The sequence below is a fragment of the Symphalangus syndactylus genome, chromosome 19, assembly GCF_028878055.3.
Source record: "Symphalangus syndactylus isolate Jambi chromosome 19, NHGRI_mSymSyn1-v2.1_pri, whole genome shotgun sequence".
Taxonomy (NCBI): domain Eukaryota; kingdom Metazoa; phylum Chordata; class Mammalia; order Primates; family Hylobatidae; genus Symphalangus; species Symphalangus syndactylus.
This window is the reverse complement of record NC_072434.2, coordinates 55,724,555-55,741,364: the sequence shown is the minus strand read 5'-3', so window position 1 is coordinate 55,741,364 and position 16,810 is coordinate 55,724,555. Positions and strand designations below refer to the sequence as shown.

Here is a 16,810-nt window from a genome sequence, read left to right as displayed (position 1 = left end):
TATATTTTCTAAACTTTTTGATTTTTATGTTTACTAAAATAAAGGGTGTATACTAAATAAACAAAATGCTGTTGTTCCTTTGCAAGTTGTAAATTATAAACAATAGGCTTTGTAGATTGACAAAGATATGCTTCCTTTGATCACAGCATGGCTTTCATGGGTGAAGTGAGGTTGGCAATGATGGTGCTATAACTTTGAGAAGAAAGGCAGACTGTGAGTGATTGGTAGTAGAAATCTCTGGGCCTTCTTCCTCCTCCAACTCACTGACGGCCATGATCCCTAAAATGCCTCTGTTTTTCAGAGCTGAGTTTTGTGTGTCTCCTGAGTTAATAAACTCATTGGCTGTGTAAGGTGCGCAAGGGTCTGGTCTTCCCCAACCCGTTTTCACATCTCTTTTGAAGAACGCATAAAGTGCAGGGTGCTTGGTTTTTTTCTGATGGTCTCTTTGTGCCTATTTAAGGATGAGAGTATGTCATTCAAATCTTGTCCAAAGATCAAACTCTCTTTGAGGAGGGGATTGATGGAATTCCACTGTCTGCTTTATCAGCGTAGTTTGAAGCTTAGAGAGAGAAATTGCTTAAGTGCTTGTCAGTTTTGTTTTTGATCCCAAATCCTCTTCCTTTTTCTCCAACATACATTGCCCACTGTCACCAAACAACCTCTTCTAGTTCAATGAGTAACTTCTGGTCCTAATTAAGGAGTCAACTTGGAGTAATGATTAAGAACCTGAGTTCTAGAGTCAGACTCTGGATGTGAATTTTAGCCCTTCCAAGTGCAGCTTCTGTGACCTGTGAGCTTTCTCTCTAAGCCTCAGTGCCATTCTTGTAAAGTGGGAATAATAATAGTTTAAACCTTACAGGGCTGTTGTGAGGATGAACTGAGACAATCTAAGTGAAGCATTTCACATGGTGTTTAAAACAAATTAAAATCTCAACAAATACTTCTTATTGTTATGACATCTGCATAGCATTTCATCACCTTGGTCTAAAGGTGGGGTTTGGAGATAGCGTTGTCCCAGCAGGTGGGGTTTGGAGATAGCTTTATCATCTCGACTCAGAACAGGTCTCCTTGTGGAACCATGGCCTTCCTTTTGGATCCTGGCCATGAAAACCCATTCTTAGGAACCATGTCTCAATTCCAGTAGGTGATGTCCACTCCAATGCCGCAGGATGTCCTCCCCAGGGTGCCAATGGGTCTGCCTGGGGTTCTAACAAGCTTTTTGGGACCAGACCCCTTCTCTGTGTGGCACTGAATCATCTCCCTGTCTTACCGGGCTGCAGTTCTGCTTCAAATCAGTCCTTAGTCCCCCAGAAATCACAGCCTGACTCCTTGCTGGGCAAGGCCAGACCTAGTTGTCCCCTCCCCGTAGCCATGGCTATTTGGCCTATGACAAGCCCCTTGTATCTCTTCACCTCTGCACGACTAGTCCAGGAGTCCACCCCTTAGGCAGCTCACAATTATTCTATCATTCGCATTTTCCCCTTTCCACCAAGCCAGTTCTTTCCCACCTTCTCCTTACTACCAGTTCTTTTTATGTTTTCTTAATAACAAAGGTGTTGTTGGTTCTTAAAACAACACTTATTTTTTTCTGACTAAAAAAAGGATAGCTATTCAGTATAGAGAAACAGGACAACATTGCACATGTATCCCGGAACTTAAAATTAAATTAAATTAAATTAAACAGAAACGGGAAAACAAAATAAAAAATTTCAGTGCACAGAATAAAATGGAAATCATATGTAATCCTACTACCTGGATTTTTACAGTTTTTTTCTGTGCTTATATGTGAATATGTACATTTATCCAACCAAATTAGAAACATAATGTATACCTGACTGTATACTTTTTTTTTTTTTGACAAGGTCTCGCTCCGTCACCCAGGCTGGAGTGCAGGCGTGCTGTCTTGGCTCACTGCAACTTCTGCCTCCCGAGTTCAAGAGATCCTCATACCTCAGCCTCCTGAGTAGCCGGGACTACAGGCGTGCACCACCACACCCGGGTAATTTTTGCTGACCAGGCTGGTCTTAACCTGCTGGCCTCACGTGATCTGCCTGCCTTGGCCTCCCAAAGTGCCAGGATTACAGGAGTGAGCCACTGCATCCGGCTTGACTTTACACTTTATTATATTGAATGATTACTAAAAAACAGTCTGAAAAACAATGGGGTAAAATATAGGTTCTATAACATTGTAATGGCTGCATTCATAAACATTCATAAAATTACACTGATGGATGTGGAAAATCAATATAAGAGACATGGTCTCTGCCTTCAAGGAGTATATCAGTGATTATATAGTCATAGCATCCTATTCCACAAATATAATATTTAGCTAGTTTTATATTATTTGAAATTTAGATTTCTAGTTTTTCTCTATTATATACATAGAAAGTGAAGAACATCTTAATACATATTTGTTCACTACTGTGGAAATTCTCATGTTTTAAATTTCAGTCTTATACATGGAATTGTCATATTGAATATTATACCCTTTTAAAAGTATTTGACTTAAAAATCTTTGAATCAAACACTCGAAGTTGTTTGAATGCGTTTTTCCTCATATCCTCACCAACACAGATAATCACTTTTAAAATTATTGGTCATCTGATAGGCAAAAGTTATCTTGTTTTAACTTGAATTTTTTATTACAAAAATTTGTACATTAAAATGCTTTTGGGCTAATTAAAAATATTGGAAACAGAAAGTAGGTAGTAACATAGCATTTCAAATAGCATACTGAGGTATAGATGGTAAGTTTGTTTTCTCCCACCCCAGGCTCCTACACCCCATCTCTGGAGCTGAACTCTCTAGTTAGCATGTGCTTAACATGACTGCATGAGGGCAAGGGCTTTGTTTTCCCAGCGTGTAGAATGATGCCTGGCACACAACAGGCACTCATTGGATGCTTATTAAATAAATAAGCACTTTCCTGAATAGAGTAATGAAAATTTTCTATGTAAACATAAACACCTACATGCATACTTTTTAATACTTTTTATATTGTTAACAAAAATGGGAACTCACCACACACACTATTCTTAGATGTCTCGTTATTGTTTCATATAAGCATATTTAGACTCCTTTCACTTTTTGATAAATGCTGCATAGAACAGTAATTTAGTTAATATCCTTCCTATTGATGAAACATTTAGCTGCTTTATGTCTCTAGCTATTATTTATGGACCTTTCTTCTTCAGAAATTGTTTGCTCATGTTCTTTACTAATTTTGCTATAAACTTTTTCTATAAAGCTGTTAGTAGCTTTCTGTACATTTAGAACAATAAAGCTTTGTTTATAATGTATGCTGTAAATATTTTCCTAATTTCCCATGGCCTTTTAATTTCATTTTTTCATATCAATTTTTGGTAAACCTATCCATATTTTTATAAATATTTATTTTCTGCATTTGGTGGTATACTTATAAGGACCTTTTCTACCCCATATTAATATTCACTAATATTTTCCCATACACTTTCATGTTTACGTATATTTAACTTATATGGAATTCAATTACCCACATGATATGAGGTAGAAATCTAACATTTTCTAGTAGTTTTTGTTATCCTAGTTCCATTTATTGAATAGTCTATTTTATCCCTGCTAATTAGAATATATTCTGTCATAAATTAATTTCTTGAGTTTATTTCTGTACTTTATATTCCATAAACCATGACTAGGTAAATAGAGTAAATCACAGAATAATTTGTGAAAGCAAACACTTTAAATTATTTTGGGTTCATTTTTGAGATCTGAACTGATAGTATAAATTTATGATCATGACATTGAATTTTTTTCTCAAATAATCTCACATTCTTATCTCTTTCAGATATGACTTAGAATATGATTGAATACGAACACATGATTGAAGATATATTATAAAATTGAGATAGTTGTTGCAGTAAGTTATAAATTAATTAGAGAGAGTTGGACCTTCTGTTTCAATTTGTTCTATTACTTTATGCCCTTCAACAAGCCTTTGTAGCTTTGTTTTGTTGGTTTTTTTTCATCTAGTTCTTACATCTTCAGTATTACATTTATTCTTGGGTATTCTCCTTTTGTTACTATCATTAATGGAATCTGTGTAAGTTTCCAGTTAGGTTTTCTATAAGATTACTTATGGCAATATAAAAAATATTGATTTTTATATATTTATTTTTAAAGTAGCAACCTTAGGTAATTCCCTTATTTGTTCTGATCCCTTCTAATAGATATTTCCTGTTAGAAAATATTATCTGCAAACACTGATAATGTTCTCATTTTATTTTTTATTTTTTCTATTTTTTATTATACTTTAAATTCTAGGGTATATGTGCACAACGTGCAGGTTTGTTACATATGTATACATGTGCCATGTTGGTGTGCTGCACCCATTAACTCGTCATTTACATTAGGTATATCTCCTAATGCTGTCCCTCCCCCCTCCCCACACCCCACAACAGTCCCCAGTGTGTGATGTTCCTCTTCCTGTGTCCAAGTGTTCTCATTGTTCAATTCCCAACTATGAGTGAGAATTGTTCTCATTTTAAACACTTGACTTCTTTTTCTTGTGTTAGTGCATTGCATTGCCTCAAATTTCAGAGCAATGTTAAATGATAGAGGTAATAGCTGCCACCTTGATCTCCATCTGATTTTAATGGGGCTACCCTCAATTTTCACTGCTAAGTTTCATATTGGCTGTTGGTTTGAGGGAGGTGTTCTTCACCATGTGAAGGGAATATTACTATAATTCTAGTTTCCAGTTTTTTTCTTGAAGAGGATAATGAATTTTATCAGATGCCTTTTTGGCATCCATTAAGATGAGACAGTCTCTCTTGAGCTATTAATTACATTCTGAAAGTCAGCTTTATTTAGTCATGGTTTACAGCTGTGTTTAAAATGTAGGAACTTCTGATTATCCATTGAAAAGATTAGGCTATCATTTGTATTTTTTTGGTGTTTTGTTATTCTAGATTTGATATATGAATCGAGAAATTTTTTTTCTGTTATTCAACAGTTAAATGAGCATTATTTTCTGCCTTCCTTCACAGCCACTCCAGGCATATCATGTGCACTGGCCCTGCTAGTTCTGCTAATGCTCTTCCCTCCACTACCATCACCTCATGGTAAACTCCTACTTACTTCTTAACACCCAGTTTGACCATCAACACTTCTATATAGCAGTCTCCCACCACTCCCATCGTATTAGCACATCCTTTATTCCAGCATTAATTCTACTATAGTTTACTTGTCTATTAATCTATTTTCCCCTCTAGAATCTGAGCTTCTTGAAGCGGGGACAGTCATGTATGCACTGAAAAAAAATCTTCAATCTCCAGTGCTTCTCAGAAGACCTGGCACATAGCACATCGTTAATAACTCTTTGTTATATGAATAAGTCCATAATGCATTTTTTCTTTAAACTTTGCTAGGGAAGAAAATTTGGATGCTGTTTGTATATACTTCTTTGCCGTTCTTTGACAATAAAATAGAGATAATATCACTTACTGCCCTTCTTCACACCTGATAGAGTTACTGAGCTGGGATAATAGATGGGCAAGGTGAAAGTGAAAGAATTAAATATAAAAATCCATAATAGTGATCAGACTTTCTTTGATATTAGCAACAGGTAACGTGCATTGAGCGTTTACTATGTTCCAGGCACGAAATTATCAAATTTATTTCTTATAATAGCCTGCAATTTTAGGTGAGTAAATGAAAATTTTAGACAGTTTAAGTGACTTGTCTGAGGTGAAACAACTGGCAAGTCAAAGACTTTCTGAAATCAGGGTCCACTATCTGGAAACTATTCTATATCGACTCACCAGTGAAGATAGTGTGCTCCACTTAAATGAGAAAAGCAACGAACAATAAGCCCAGGGTGAAGATTTGGTTACATACCCTGCTTTTCAGGTTTTGCTTAAGTTTAGAGCCCACCAGGAAGAAAGAAAACGATTATCTGCCTCCTTGACTTTTGCATCATTTGTCTTTCTCCTGATGAAAGGGGGCTAATCACTGAATTAGGGTTTCTTTATTTTTAGTCTACACTATGTTGCTTTATCCTAAAAGGATAAACATGGGCTGTGTGACGGTTGACCACCTTTCTTGTTCCTTCTAAGAAGGTCTGAAAAGGCACAAGACAGGTAAAAAGGAAACAGCTTTTCTTTAGTAACTAAGTTGCTAGATTATCATGGCCCTGAGCTACACGTGAATGACTTTGACCTGTAATCTGAAATAAGATAGACCTCAGAGTTCACCTCTCCCACCATTTCACTCCAAAGGTGAGGTAAGGTAGAGTTGCTAAATGTACAGTATGAAGGGCATGTGGCATTTTACTGTTGACAGTATGCCAGCTCTAAGACCTGCTTCTTCCATCTCCAACCATTCCTGCTTGCTCCCCACTCCAAGCTGTGACCCCCCCGAGTGAGTGATAGAAGTGGCAAGAGGTTGCTCGGAAGATTAAAGACCCAAGTCACCAGAGGCTGCCATCGCGCAAGAATATTTAGACATTTTTCCACTTGGTAGTCATTAATATTCTTCACCAAAGAGTGAAAAGAAAGCCTGTTCAAAAAGGCTCACTCTTCAGATCTCTGTACCTTGGAAGATAAAGTGAATGAAAGGGTTTTGTTATGAAATTAAATATTCATTGTATTGAGTTAGAGCTATTACTGTTCTTGAGAATAAAACTGGATTTTTCCTTTGTTTTAAATAACTACAGTCATTTTATGTAAGAATCCATTTCTGTACTGAATTGGTCAGGGTAACGCATGGTGTGATTTTTCTAATATAATAGACACTACAGGGAAATGAATACAGAACGGCTTAAAGTATTTTATAAAGAGTATACGAGCAATCTGATATCGCAGAAAACCTGTCAGAAAGAAGCACCATGGAATAGAGGAAAGAGGCCCGGATTCCAACCCCGGGAACTGTGACAGCCTCTGGGTGAGATCTTTGGCTCTGTTAATTGATAGCTGTTGTGGAACACATCTGAGTTTCCGTTTCCTAACCTGTGACATGGAGAGCATATTCTTTTCCTCTTGGGGTTCGTGTAAAGAACTGGAAACGGTAGCTAGAAAATGAGTGGCACGGACAAAGCAGGAGCACAGCAGTGGCAGTGATTATTCCCGTTTTCACATACATACCCAGATCGGTCACTAAATGGCTGGAAAGTCATTCGCATCTGTTTACTTTCTCTCTCTTTTTAATCTTCCAGTCACCATTGCTCACATTTCCCTTGAATTTAAACTTCTTTTAAAAGCTTTCAAAGCTTTGAAGGTTGATTTCAATGAAACCTGTTTTTATTCTAGGCGTTTTTCCGACTGTCATTCTGAGTAAAACAAAAAACATTTACTGTCAAAACAACAAGGGCTTACACTCAAGCACAAAATGAAAGCAGATATGTCTGCCTGATTTATTCTGGCATCCACCTAGCAGTTAAATAGGACACCTTTTAATTTGTCACTTCTTTAAGATTCATTTAGGTTGGCAAAGTAAATCCCCAGTGCTTGGTTTCAGCTAAACTTCAACAAGATGGGTAAAACAGTTTATTCTTTATCACTCAGACACACAAGCTTTGAAAGGTGCCAGTTAAAGATGGAACTATGTATTTAGCAGTGTAAGACAGTAACATCTAATGGATTTTAATTTTTGCTTTGAATGGGAGGAACTTAGAAATTTAACTTATTACCAAAGATCCACTAGCAGTCTGAGAAGAGACACAGAAGGTCAATGTTTTTCAAAAAAACCTAGGTAGAACTATTTCAAACAGTGAATATCCAATTATTTTAAAATTAGACTCAAGTATGAGTAAAGAGACCCAATATTCAAATCTCAACTCTGCCATTTGCTGGCGGGGAAGTTAACTTAATTTACCTGAATCTCAGTTTCTTTATCTATAAATTGGGATAATACCTACCCCTTCCAGGTTGTTTAGAAAATTAGACATAGAGCAGCTAGCACCTGCCTGGCACATACTAGCTGTTCAACATGTGCAAGTCACTGTTTTATTAAGAAAAACTTCTGGCTTGCTGCAGTGGCCCTTGCCTGTAATTCTAGCAATTTGGAAGGCTGAGGCCTGCGGATCGCTTGATCTCAGGAATCTAAGACCGGCTTGGGCAGCACAGTGAAACCCTATCTCTACAAAAAAATACAAAAATTAGCCAGGCATGGTGGTGCGTGTCTGTAGTCCCAGCTACTTGGAGGGCTGAGGCGAGAGGATTGCTTGGGCCTAGGAAGCAGAGGTTGCAATGAACAAAGATCACACCACTGCACTCCAGCCTGGGCAACAGAGTGAAATCCTGTTTCAACCAAAACAAAACAAAAATGAAAACAAAAACTTCTGCAACATTTTCTAACAATTCAGTCCAGGATTTAGCATTTCTAGCTGTATGGAAATTGTTTCTTCTATCTGCTCCAAATGTACTTTGCTAGAATCTAAGCCCATTTTCTCATTTTCTCAAAGTTAGCAATAACATCTGTTTAATACCTTCTTTGTAACAACACCAGGTTGAGGGCTTGTGTTTATGCAATCATTAACAAAACCATTCTTAAACAGTGGTGGTTTTTTGCATCTCAATAACCTAATTGTAATCTGGCTGATTATTTGATTTAGTTACAAAAGGAAATAAAAATCACACACACACACACACACACGTACACACACGCACACATACATATGTACACAACATCCACATATATTCATTTTTTTCTGTTCTTCAATACATACAATCCAGCTTCAGACCTTTTTATTTTGGTGTGGATTTTGAGGGGAATGTAAAGAAAGATAAATGCTTCCTTCTTGAGTCCTTTAAAGCAGATGACCTTAAAATGAACGATGGGGAACTCTTTGACAGTCTAGATTAATCTCGGTTTTCCAATCAATAGTTTAATAGGTTTTTTTGTTTTGTTTTAGGGGAAGACTCAATCCACAGGGCTAGTCTCAGAGTCTTTCCCAGTTTTGAAAGTCTCATGCTAAATGTGGTCCAAATACCACATCTACCCAGGGTTTGCTTTTTTTCTGACAACATCCTCCTTCCTGTCTGTGGCTGCTTTTCCAAGCATAGCAAGCACTTGAATTCAACTGAGGGCTGACAAATTGACCTTACTCCCCAATGAAGCTTGCTCGTTTTAGCCCAGGGCCAGGAAAACAGAGGCTGTCACTTGGTCAGATGGAATCTTAGGTAAAGCAATTTCCTCTTCCGATCCAAGCCTGAATATCCAGTGGAAACTTGTAGAATAAAGCCAGGCTAAGGTGTTGTTCTCAAACATGTTTATTTGTAACAGTTTTACATGGTGTGTTACAGAAATTAATGGAAAATTTCTAAAAATTTTGCTGTTCTGTTGAATGCATTGTACATAAAGTTAAAAATAATGTGTCCATATATGTTAACAAACTGTCATCTGAGGTAAAGTTAAAGTAGGTCTAGAAATGTACTGCAACAGTCATTTTCTCTTTCTCATCTTTATTAAAAAAATATGTGTCAGAACGCAGGAATTGAAATGAACCAAACCCACAGAGTAAACATTTGTTTAAAAGAAGGTGCCCAGTACATTACATAATGGGGTTTCAGGAGACACTGGGATGAGTACGAGCTATCAAAAAAGTCTTGCGGCATGTAAAGATCGAAGAGCTATGGAGAATGGGGACAGAATGACAGGTGGTGTTTCCCTGGTTTCAAAATTTAAAGTGACAAATTTAGTGCTAGTGGAGGATGAGGAATTAACAGTTGTACACATGGATTTTCTATTGATCGAACCAGAACTGTGCAGACTCCCCATGGTCTTTTGGTATTGGCACCTCAGCTCTTGCTTGGAAATTTCACTGTATTCCTGGGACAGGATATAGTGGTTCCAGGCTCACCAAACAGTGCTTGGAAAAAAAATCAGAATTCTGCCAATGAGAATATGGATGGCAGTTGAAAAATCTTGACTTTACTTCCCTCACTTTAATGCATCACTTGGGCATCTTCTTGAAGTTCAGAGCCAGTTATATTTTCAATCATGTTCAGTGAAGGAGGACAATTCTCCTGGACTTTCACCTTCTGCTAGGAAATTAACTCCAGATGGTATACCTGAAACAGCAACATCAGCCAGAGTTCACTTTGAATGTGTCAGAAGCAACCCAAAGAATTGGTATAATGGTGTGATACTGCAAGACAAACTCAAGACAGCCACATTGAGGGAGAAGATAGCACCACTTGTTTAGAATCAAATCATAGGCAACAAAGCAATTTAAGCAATTTCCCATGGGAGCTGCCTATCTTATCAAATCCCCAGAAAACAAACTGGTCTCAAGCCAACTCTTAGGGTCATTCCACCTTTCCCATCTTCCCCTTCATGTGAAAGGGTTACCTAATCATAAAATGTTTGCTCATTTCTCGAGAAACTCTGTGGACCAACAGGTGATAGCTACAGAGGGAGGTAAACGGCCCTTCTCACTTTTCTGGTTCTTCGGACCTTCCACATTAGGATGACATTGACATATATTCTTGAATAGACATTTGGTCAGTTTATCTAACTGAAAAAAAATTAGACTCCTGTGACTTGATAGTGTAAAATGTGGGCTTTAAATGATAACCATTACCTTCATGTATCACTTTTCTCTTTGTGAACAAGTATACAATCAGTTTTCAAATCAATCTCCCAAATCATTTTAGTTTCTATTGATATGAAGAACCAAATACAGGCCTATTCAAATCAATCATATCAATGGAAATTCTACTTTTCAAATCTTAAAACCAAATAATAATAATTATCCCCAAATCCAATTAATCACATGAATCTTTAAAGTTTTCTTCTTAGTGTTAAAACACTTTCAACATACTGTAACTGCATAGGAACATCAGGAAAACACACTTGACCTGTATAACAATTCTCTGTAGGGCAAAAATATATAGATTCTTTATGAAAATCATGTGCTAAACATACGAACCAAACACTGCACTTTTTGTCTCATAAGTGTAAAAAAAGGAAGCTTAGCCTCTTCTGTTTCACATACAAACAGTCCAGTGATTTATATGGGGGTAGGTGGGAGTGGGGAGGTGGGAGAGTTTCAGAATCTGAATTCTTCAGAATGTGAATTGTCTTTTCCTTGTGTTGCACGTAGGGTGGGGACTCTCGTGGAAAGGCTAGATGATGGAGTCACGTGCTCCCTTCCCGTTCACTAGCTGCTGATTGGCCAACTGCTCCTGCCAACTGTCCCTGCACTCCAGCTTCCTACCATATGCTCCAGAATAACATCTGGAAAGTGAGCCCCATCCATCAAGTTTGTCACACCTTGCACTCAATCTGCTACCTTCTCTACAGTGTAATGGCATCATTAAAAAGCATTTTCATTAACATTTATATTTACAAAAAAAAGACAATTTTTTTTCATTAGAACTCCTTAAAGCCATTTCCCTTAAATATTTAAAGAGTTTAACGGTAAGGTTTTTTTTTTTCAAGTTATAAAATAAAAATCCCATTTGAATTTTCTGATGTACAAAAAGAGATAGAGATGAACCATTTGGACCACGGAATCAGTTTGTTATTCTGAATATTTATGCCACTATTGTTCCATTAGAAAGTTGGTTTTTAAGATCCAAAACCACATTACCAGAATTGTACCGGAATTATTTGGCAAATGACTTTTCTTTGAAAATGGCACGTGGAGAAGACACTTGTCTGCATAGCATCACAGCAGCAAGATATCGGAAAAATAAAAAATATCATTTTATTGTACTTAAGAGTTTAGAGCTTCTTAAGAAATCAGATGCATTTTTCATCTTTCTCATCAATGGAATCTGATGTCTTTTTCTACTCACAGAATGAAGGTTCAAACTGAAAGCTGTCTTTCTTCACCAGGATGCAGAATAGCTAAAGGACTGTTTTGGCCACATTCTTGATCATAATGAATAATCAACCACTTATTTGTCTTGTAATTTCAAGTTAATTCATTTCACTGAGGCTTTTTTCTCCCCAGTTAGATTTCTTCACCCATATCTAAAAAAAGTCAAAAGCAACACAAAAATTTGTACACCTATTAATTTTCAAACATGACAAAGAAAGGAAAGGGGGGAAAATGGGAGACCAGGCCCCATGGAGTGACAAAAAACACATCATCCTATGTGAAAAGGCATATGGATGATGATATTGTGGTCACAGAAGACCCTTTGCTTTTGCTTAAAGAAGTCAGTTCCAACCCTGTTGTAATCCTCTGATGCCTGTCACTCCAAATTTGGTGTCTCAACAGTGGTCAACAGGTAGAGAAATAAAAAGGGAATTAATAATTTTGCACACTGAGTCATCTTAAACCCAGCTACGAGGGCTCAAATATTTGTTGGGTAAGCATTTGCTTGATTTGTGATTTAATGTTGGGTGGATCTTTCTATACTTTTTTTGTGTGCTGCCATAGATATCTGCCATTGGTTGCCAAAAATGCTTAGTTCCCTCTTCTGAGCGAGTTCCATTGGGCAATCATGAATTTCTTGTGGGATGGGGTGAAAGAATACAAGAGAGCCTGTCGTGATGCTGATGTCCATGCCAGTCTTGAGCACCCACCACGAGCTCGCATCGATGCTATTTCTTAGGTCTGTTGATCTGCGCGTAGAGAGGCTCTGGCTCCTGTGGATAAAGGAACAAAGTGAGGCCTGCTCTTTCCACTTGCATGGATTTTCTGAGACAGCTTTGGGAAAAGGGGTTTAGGATTAAAACAGAAAAGTGACAGTTTATGATGGATGACCTCAGGTTATTTTTGGAGTATTTGATCAGGGTGCATAATATTTTGGCAACATTTTTATCCTCCAAAATAGCTATGCCCTCAGTTCTGTCTTTTGTTTTCAAGTTGGAACTGATTGCCCTGTTAGGGAAGTAGCATGGTATAGTAGGGAGAGTTAGAAAAGCTGTGTCATGTGGACAAGATACTTATCCTGAGTCTTGGTTTCTCCAACCACAAAATGGGAATAATACTGTTTATCCTATGAGGTTCTTGAGGGAATTAGAGATTACACATATAAAGTATCTAGCACAATGCTTGGTAGCAATACATCTTCAGAAATTGCTAACAATTACCATGAGTCAAGTGGACATTTTTCCAACACAGTTTCATAAATGTCCACTTGAGAACCCTGAAATTCTATTTCAAATTGCTCTTCTACGAATAGTGATGCCTGGGTGCACTGTTGAGCCAGAGAAACAGCAAGTGTGTCTTTGGCTCTTAATTACAAACTTCTGGACTTGTTTCCATTCGATCTGAGCCCTCCGCTTTGGCCAGTCATTTGCCTGCACCCAGGGGGCTGTCCTGAAACACATACAGGGATTTTCAACCAGCATGTAATGCAGCAAACCTGCAATCCACACCTAGAGAGGAAACAGTGTTCAGCCCTATTTAAACTCCGACAGACTTCAGCTGATGTTGAGATGGCTCATTGTGCACTGGCCAAGCAGATTTGATGGATACTGTGGTTTTAAGCATGCACAGGACCTTCTGTTAAAATTGACCTTTATGCTGTCACTTTTGGAGGTCTGTGCCAGAATTAAATGGGCACAATGAAATCCTAATTTTACCATATTTTATATATTAGCTTGTCTCCTGTCGTGTCATATAGGTTCTTATTATTTGCTTATTTTCTTGAAACTTCAAAATGAATTGGCACTCTGGGAGCCCCTACCATGTGTCTGGCACCATGCTAGGTATTTTCAAGTACACTGTCTTTTTATCTCATCACAACAGCCTTGTAAGGCAGGTGTTTTATCTCTTTTGCAAGGGTAAAATTAAGTACAGAGAAGTTAAATAATTTGCCCATGGCCACACACCTAGTAAGTCTAGAGACATGAGAACTGAAAACAGGGTCCAGGGGCCAGTGCTTTTTCTAGTCTTTTACAACAGTGACCATGAGAGAGAGAGAGAGAGAGACCCCAATCCTTCCATCTGCAGGTGCTTCAGAGTTTACAAAGCATCTCATATGTTATTTATCTGCCTAACAGTCCTGGGGGTGGCTTTTATTTTTTGAGTCCTCCCTTTGCTGATAAAAACTAAAGTTCTGAGAGGTTGTGTGATTTCAAGGTCATCGTGCTGTCTCTCGTGTGTAGCATATCATATTGCTTGCTTTCTACTGTAAGGTGGAATGGCCTAGAAGATAAGGTTGTTCTGGCCCATCATTGTACAGATGAGGAATCTGAAGTCCTGTGAAGACAGCTTTTGTTTCTTCAGAGTCACAGGGTTACTTAGTATCCATGCCAAGAGTAGACCCCAAGACTCCTGCCATCAGATCCAATTTTTGGTGCCTCTGGAACTTGTTATGTTTGTATTCTTCCAGTGGAAAGGAACTTCTTTCCTTGGAGGCACCCTATTATGCAGTGTAGCAAAGTGCCAACTTGTCCCTCCATGCCTTCTGCCCACAGACTTTCTACTGCCCTTGGAAATGTAAATAAGCATAATCCTTCTTCCAAATGTCTGATGACAGAAAAGTATGGAAGCCCATTCTTCCATATCCTACTTCTAGGTTACCACTTGCCACTTCCTTCTGCCACTTTTTTTTTTTTTTTTTTTTGAGATGGAGTCTTGCTCTGTCACCCAGGCTGGAGTGCAGTGGCGCAATGTTGGCTCACTGTAAGCTCGGCCTCCCAGGTTCACACCATTCTCCTGCCTCAGCCTCCCGAGTAGCTGGGACTACAGGCACCTGCCACCACGCCCGGCTAATTTTTTATATTTTTTTAGTAGAGACAGGGTTTCACTGCGTTAGCCAGGATGGTCTCAATTTCCTGACCTCGTGATCCACCCGCCTTGGCCTCCCAAAGTGCTGAGATTACAGGCGTGAGCCACCGCTCCCAGCCTCCTTCTGCCATTTTACAAATATGAACCTAGCACAGTAGGTCCTCAGTGAGAGTCTGTTGAATTACTGAATGACTATAATGCTGTTTCTAGTTTCCTCACAGTTCTGATCCCTTTGTCCTAAATACACTCCAATTTGGCTTTATTCTCTCAAAATCAAATGTAGCAAAATCTATAGTAAGTTTATGATTTATTAAACACCAAATCTATTCCTTTCCAGTCTCTTGAACTATTTCAAATACGTGTTGTAAGGCTAAACATGTAACTTTATTGTGTTCCACTAGTGCAGTAGGTGGAGTCAAAAATAGTTAAGTACAACTACTGGGGAAAAACATTTTCTTCTGCCTGTGCTGGGCTTCAAGGACGCATCTTAATGTTTCCTGGGTAGACGTTCTCAGCCCATTCTTCTTTTTGGATGCCCCAAGAAGTCAGGCTGCCTTGATCTCACCCTACAATTTGCTCTATTCTAATTTTGGAAACTAATTTATCCAACTGAAAATGACACCTAAAAACAGAAAAAGACAGCAGGCTCAGACGGGGTAATTAATGCCACACTGCATTAACTTTCTGCAGCTGAGATAAATATTCACACATCTCCTGCTTGCCGGAATTTAGCTTCAAACACCCATCACAACAACAGTAACGACTGCAGTCAACTCTCAATTATCCCCACTAATGAAGCGGGGCAGTGGTGTGGAAAACGCCCAGCAGCAGATAATCCCAAAGTCTGACACTTTGATGCATTATACGTTTTGGCAATAGCTCTACCTTCCTTGTTACGGAATCTTAGACTGTCAAAGTTAGAGGGGAGCTAAAGAATCATTGGATTCAGAAATTTCCAACCCGGCCTCTGGCAAGGTCATAACGGGGTCTTTGAGCTATTTTCAAAATTCCAAAGCCTAAATGGAATCGCACATTAACATAACATGCTGTTGATGCTTTTGTTTTGTTTGTTTGTTTTCTTTGGGCAGATTTGTCCACATCTCTGCCCTGCTTCAAATCCTTCAGAGGCTCCCCATCACCCACAGGGTAGGTCAGAGCGCCTTCGCCAGGGACACAAGGCCCATTAGTCTCTTAGTCCTTTAGAGCTAATAAATACCCCTTCTAGACCATGAATCAAAACTCTACCTTCAGGTCACGTAAATCATGTTAAAAAAATCTTTCTTCATGCCTCTCCAGGATGATCTTTCTGAAATGGATTTGCCATGCCAGTCTCCTGCCTGAAACAGCCCTCCTGATTCCTTGTCACTCAAAGGAAAAGGCAAACTCCTCAAGACTGCACATAACACCCACCTTCCCAACCATCCTCACCTACTGCCTCTCTCTCCTACACCCTACCTTCCAAACCCTACTTGGGGTTTGCCCTCACATGCTGGAGTTTTCCCATCTCTGAGACTTCGTTCAGGCAGTTCCTTCTGGCTTCGGAGCCTTCTTTGTTCCTAAAGTTCATACTTTAAGACCTAGCTGAAATATCAAGGCTTCCTGGACTCTGCAGGTGACATGAGCCACTGTGCTCCTGGATGCTTCAGAACCTGTGCAGATCTCTGTCTTCACTCCTACTATGGCATCTCCTAGCATGTTCAACACTGAGCTCCACTGGGCTTTGCATGTCAGTATCCCGAATTCTGAATGAAGCTTGGAACATGCAAGGTGCATCCACCAACAACATGAAGAATGAAGATATGAATGAGTAAATGAACAGTTCTCTTCTTAGGGGAAGTTGGCAAATAACTTGTGAACTTTAATATGATTCAGACATATTAATATTTTTATTTTTAGATAACAAAGTAGATAGAAACCATATAGTTAAACCTAAAGCAAAATCCACCCTCTAACCTTTCTGTAAGTGAAACACCCGATTTTCTCAAAGGTGCAGTAAAAGAGCAGAAGCACAGGAGACGAAGTCACGCAGGCCTAGCTTAGTGTTCTCCTGCCAATGCTCTACTGCAAAGACCACCAGGGACACATCTGTAGTTGAACATGTTGGGTTATTCCTCGCCGCAGAGGGAGGAGCAGTGAGGCATC

General features: G+C 38.7%; 1 protein-coding gene and 1 long non-coding RNA gene across 10 annotated transcripts in view; one reads left to right on the top strand and one right to left on the bottom strand.

The window, feature by feature from the left end:
• LOC129458571 (uncharacterized) overlaps positions 1-11,176 on the top strand; it is a 33,180-nt gene extending 22,004 nt beyond the window's left edge. Inside the window, exons 3-5 of the long non-coding RNA XR_008649663.2 lie at positions 1,863-1,999; positions 6,767-6,918; positions 11,081-11,176. This is a non-coding gene — a long non-coding RNA (uncharacterized lncRNA). The remainder of the gene's footprint in view (positions 1-1,862; positions 2,000-6,766; positions 6,919-11,080) is intronic.
• DAB1 (DAB adaptor protein 1) overlaps positions 9,228-16,810 on the bottom strand; it is a 1,047,542-nt gene continuing 1,039,959 nt past the window's right edge. For 6 of the 9 annotated variants that reach the window (XM_063613879.1, XM_063613880.1, XM_063613878.1 and 3 more), the window contains one exon: positions 11,662-12,576. Coding sequence is in view for 4 of the 9 variants with exons in the window: in XM_063613878.1 (XP_063469948.1) it covers positions 12,532-12,576 (45 nt within the window). In the remaining 5 variants the exon portion in view is untranslated. Of the gene's footprint in view, positions 12,577-16,810 lie in introns of all 9 variants that reach the window. The other 3 variants (XM_063613881.1, XM_063613883.1, XM_063613882.1) reach the window with 1 other exon arrangement.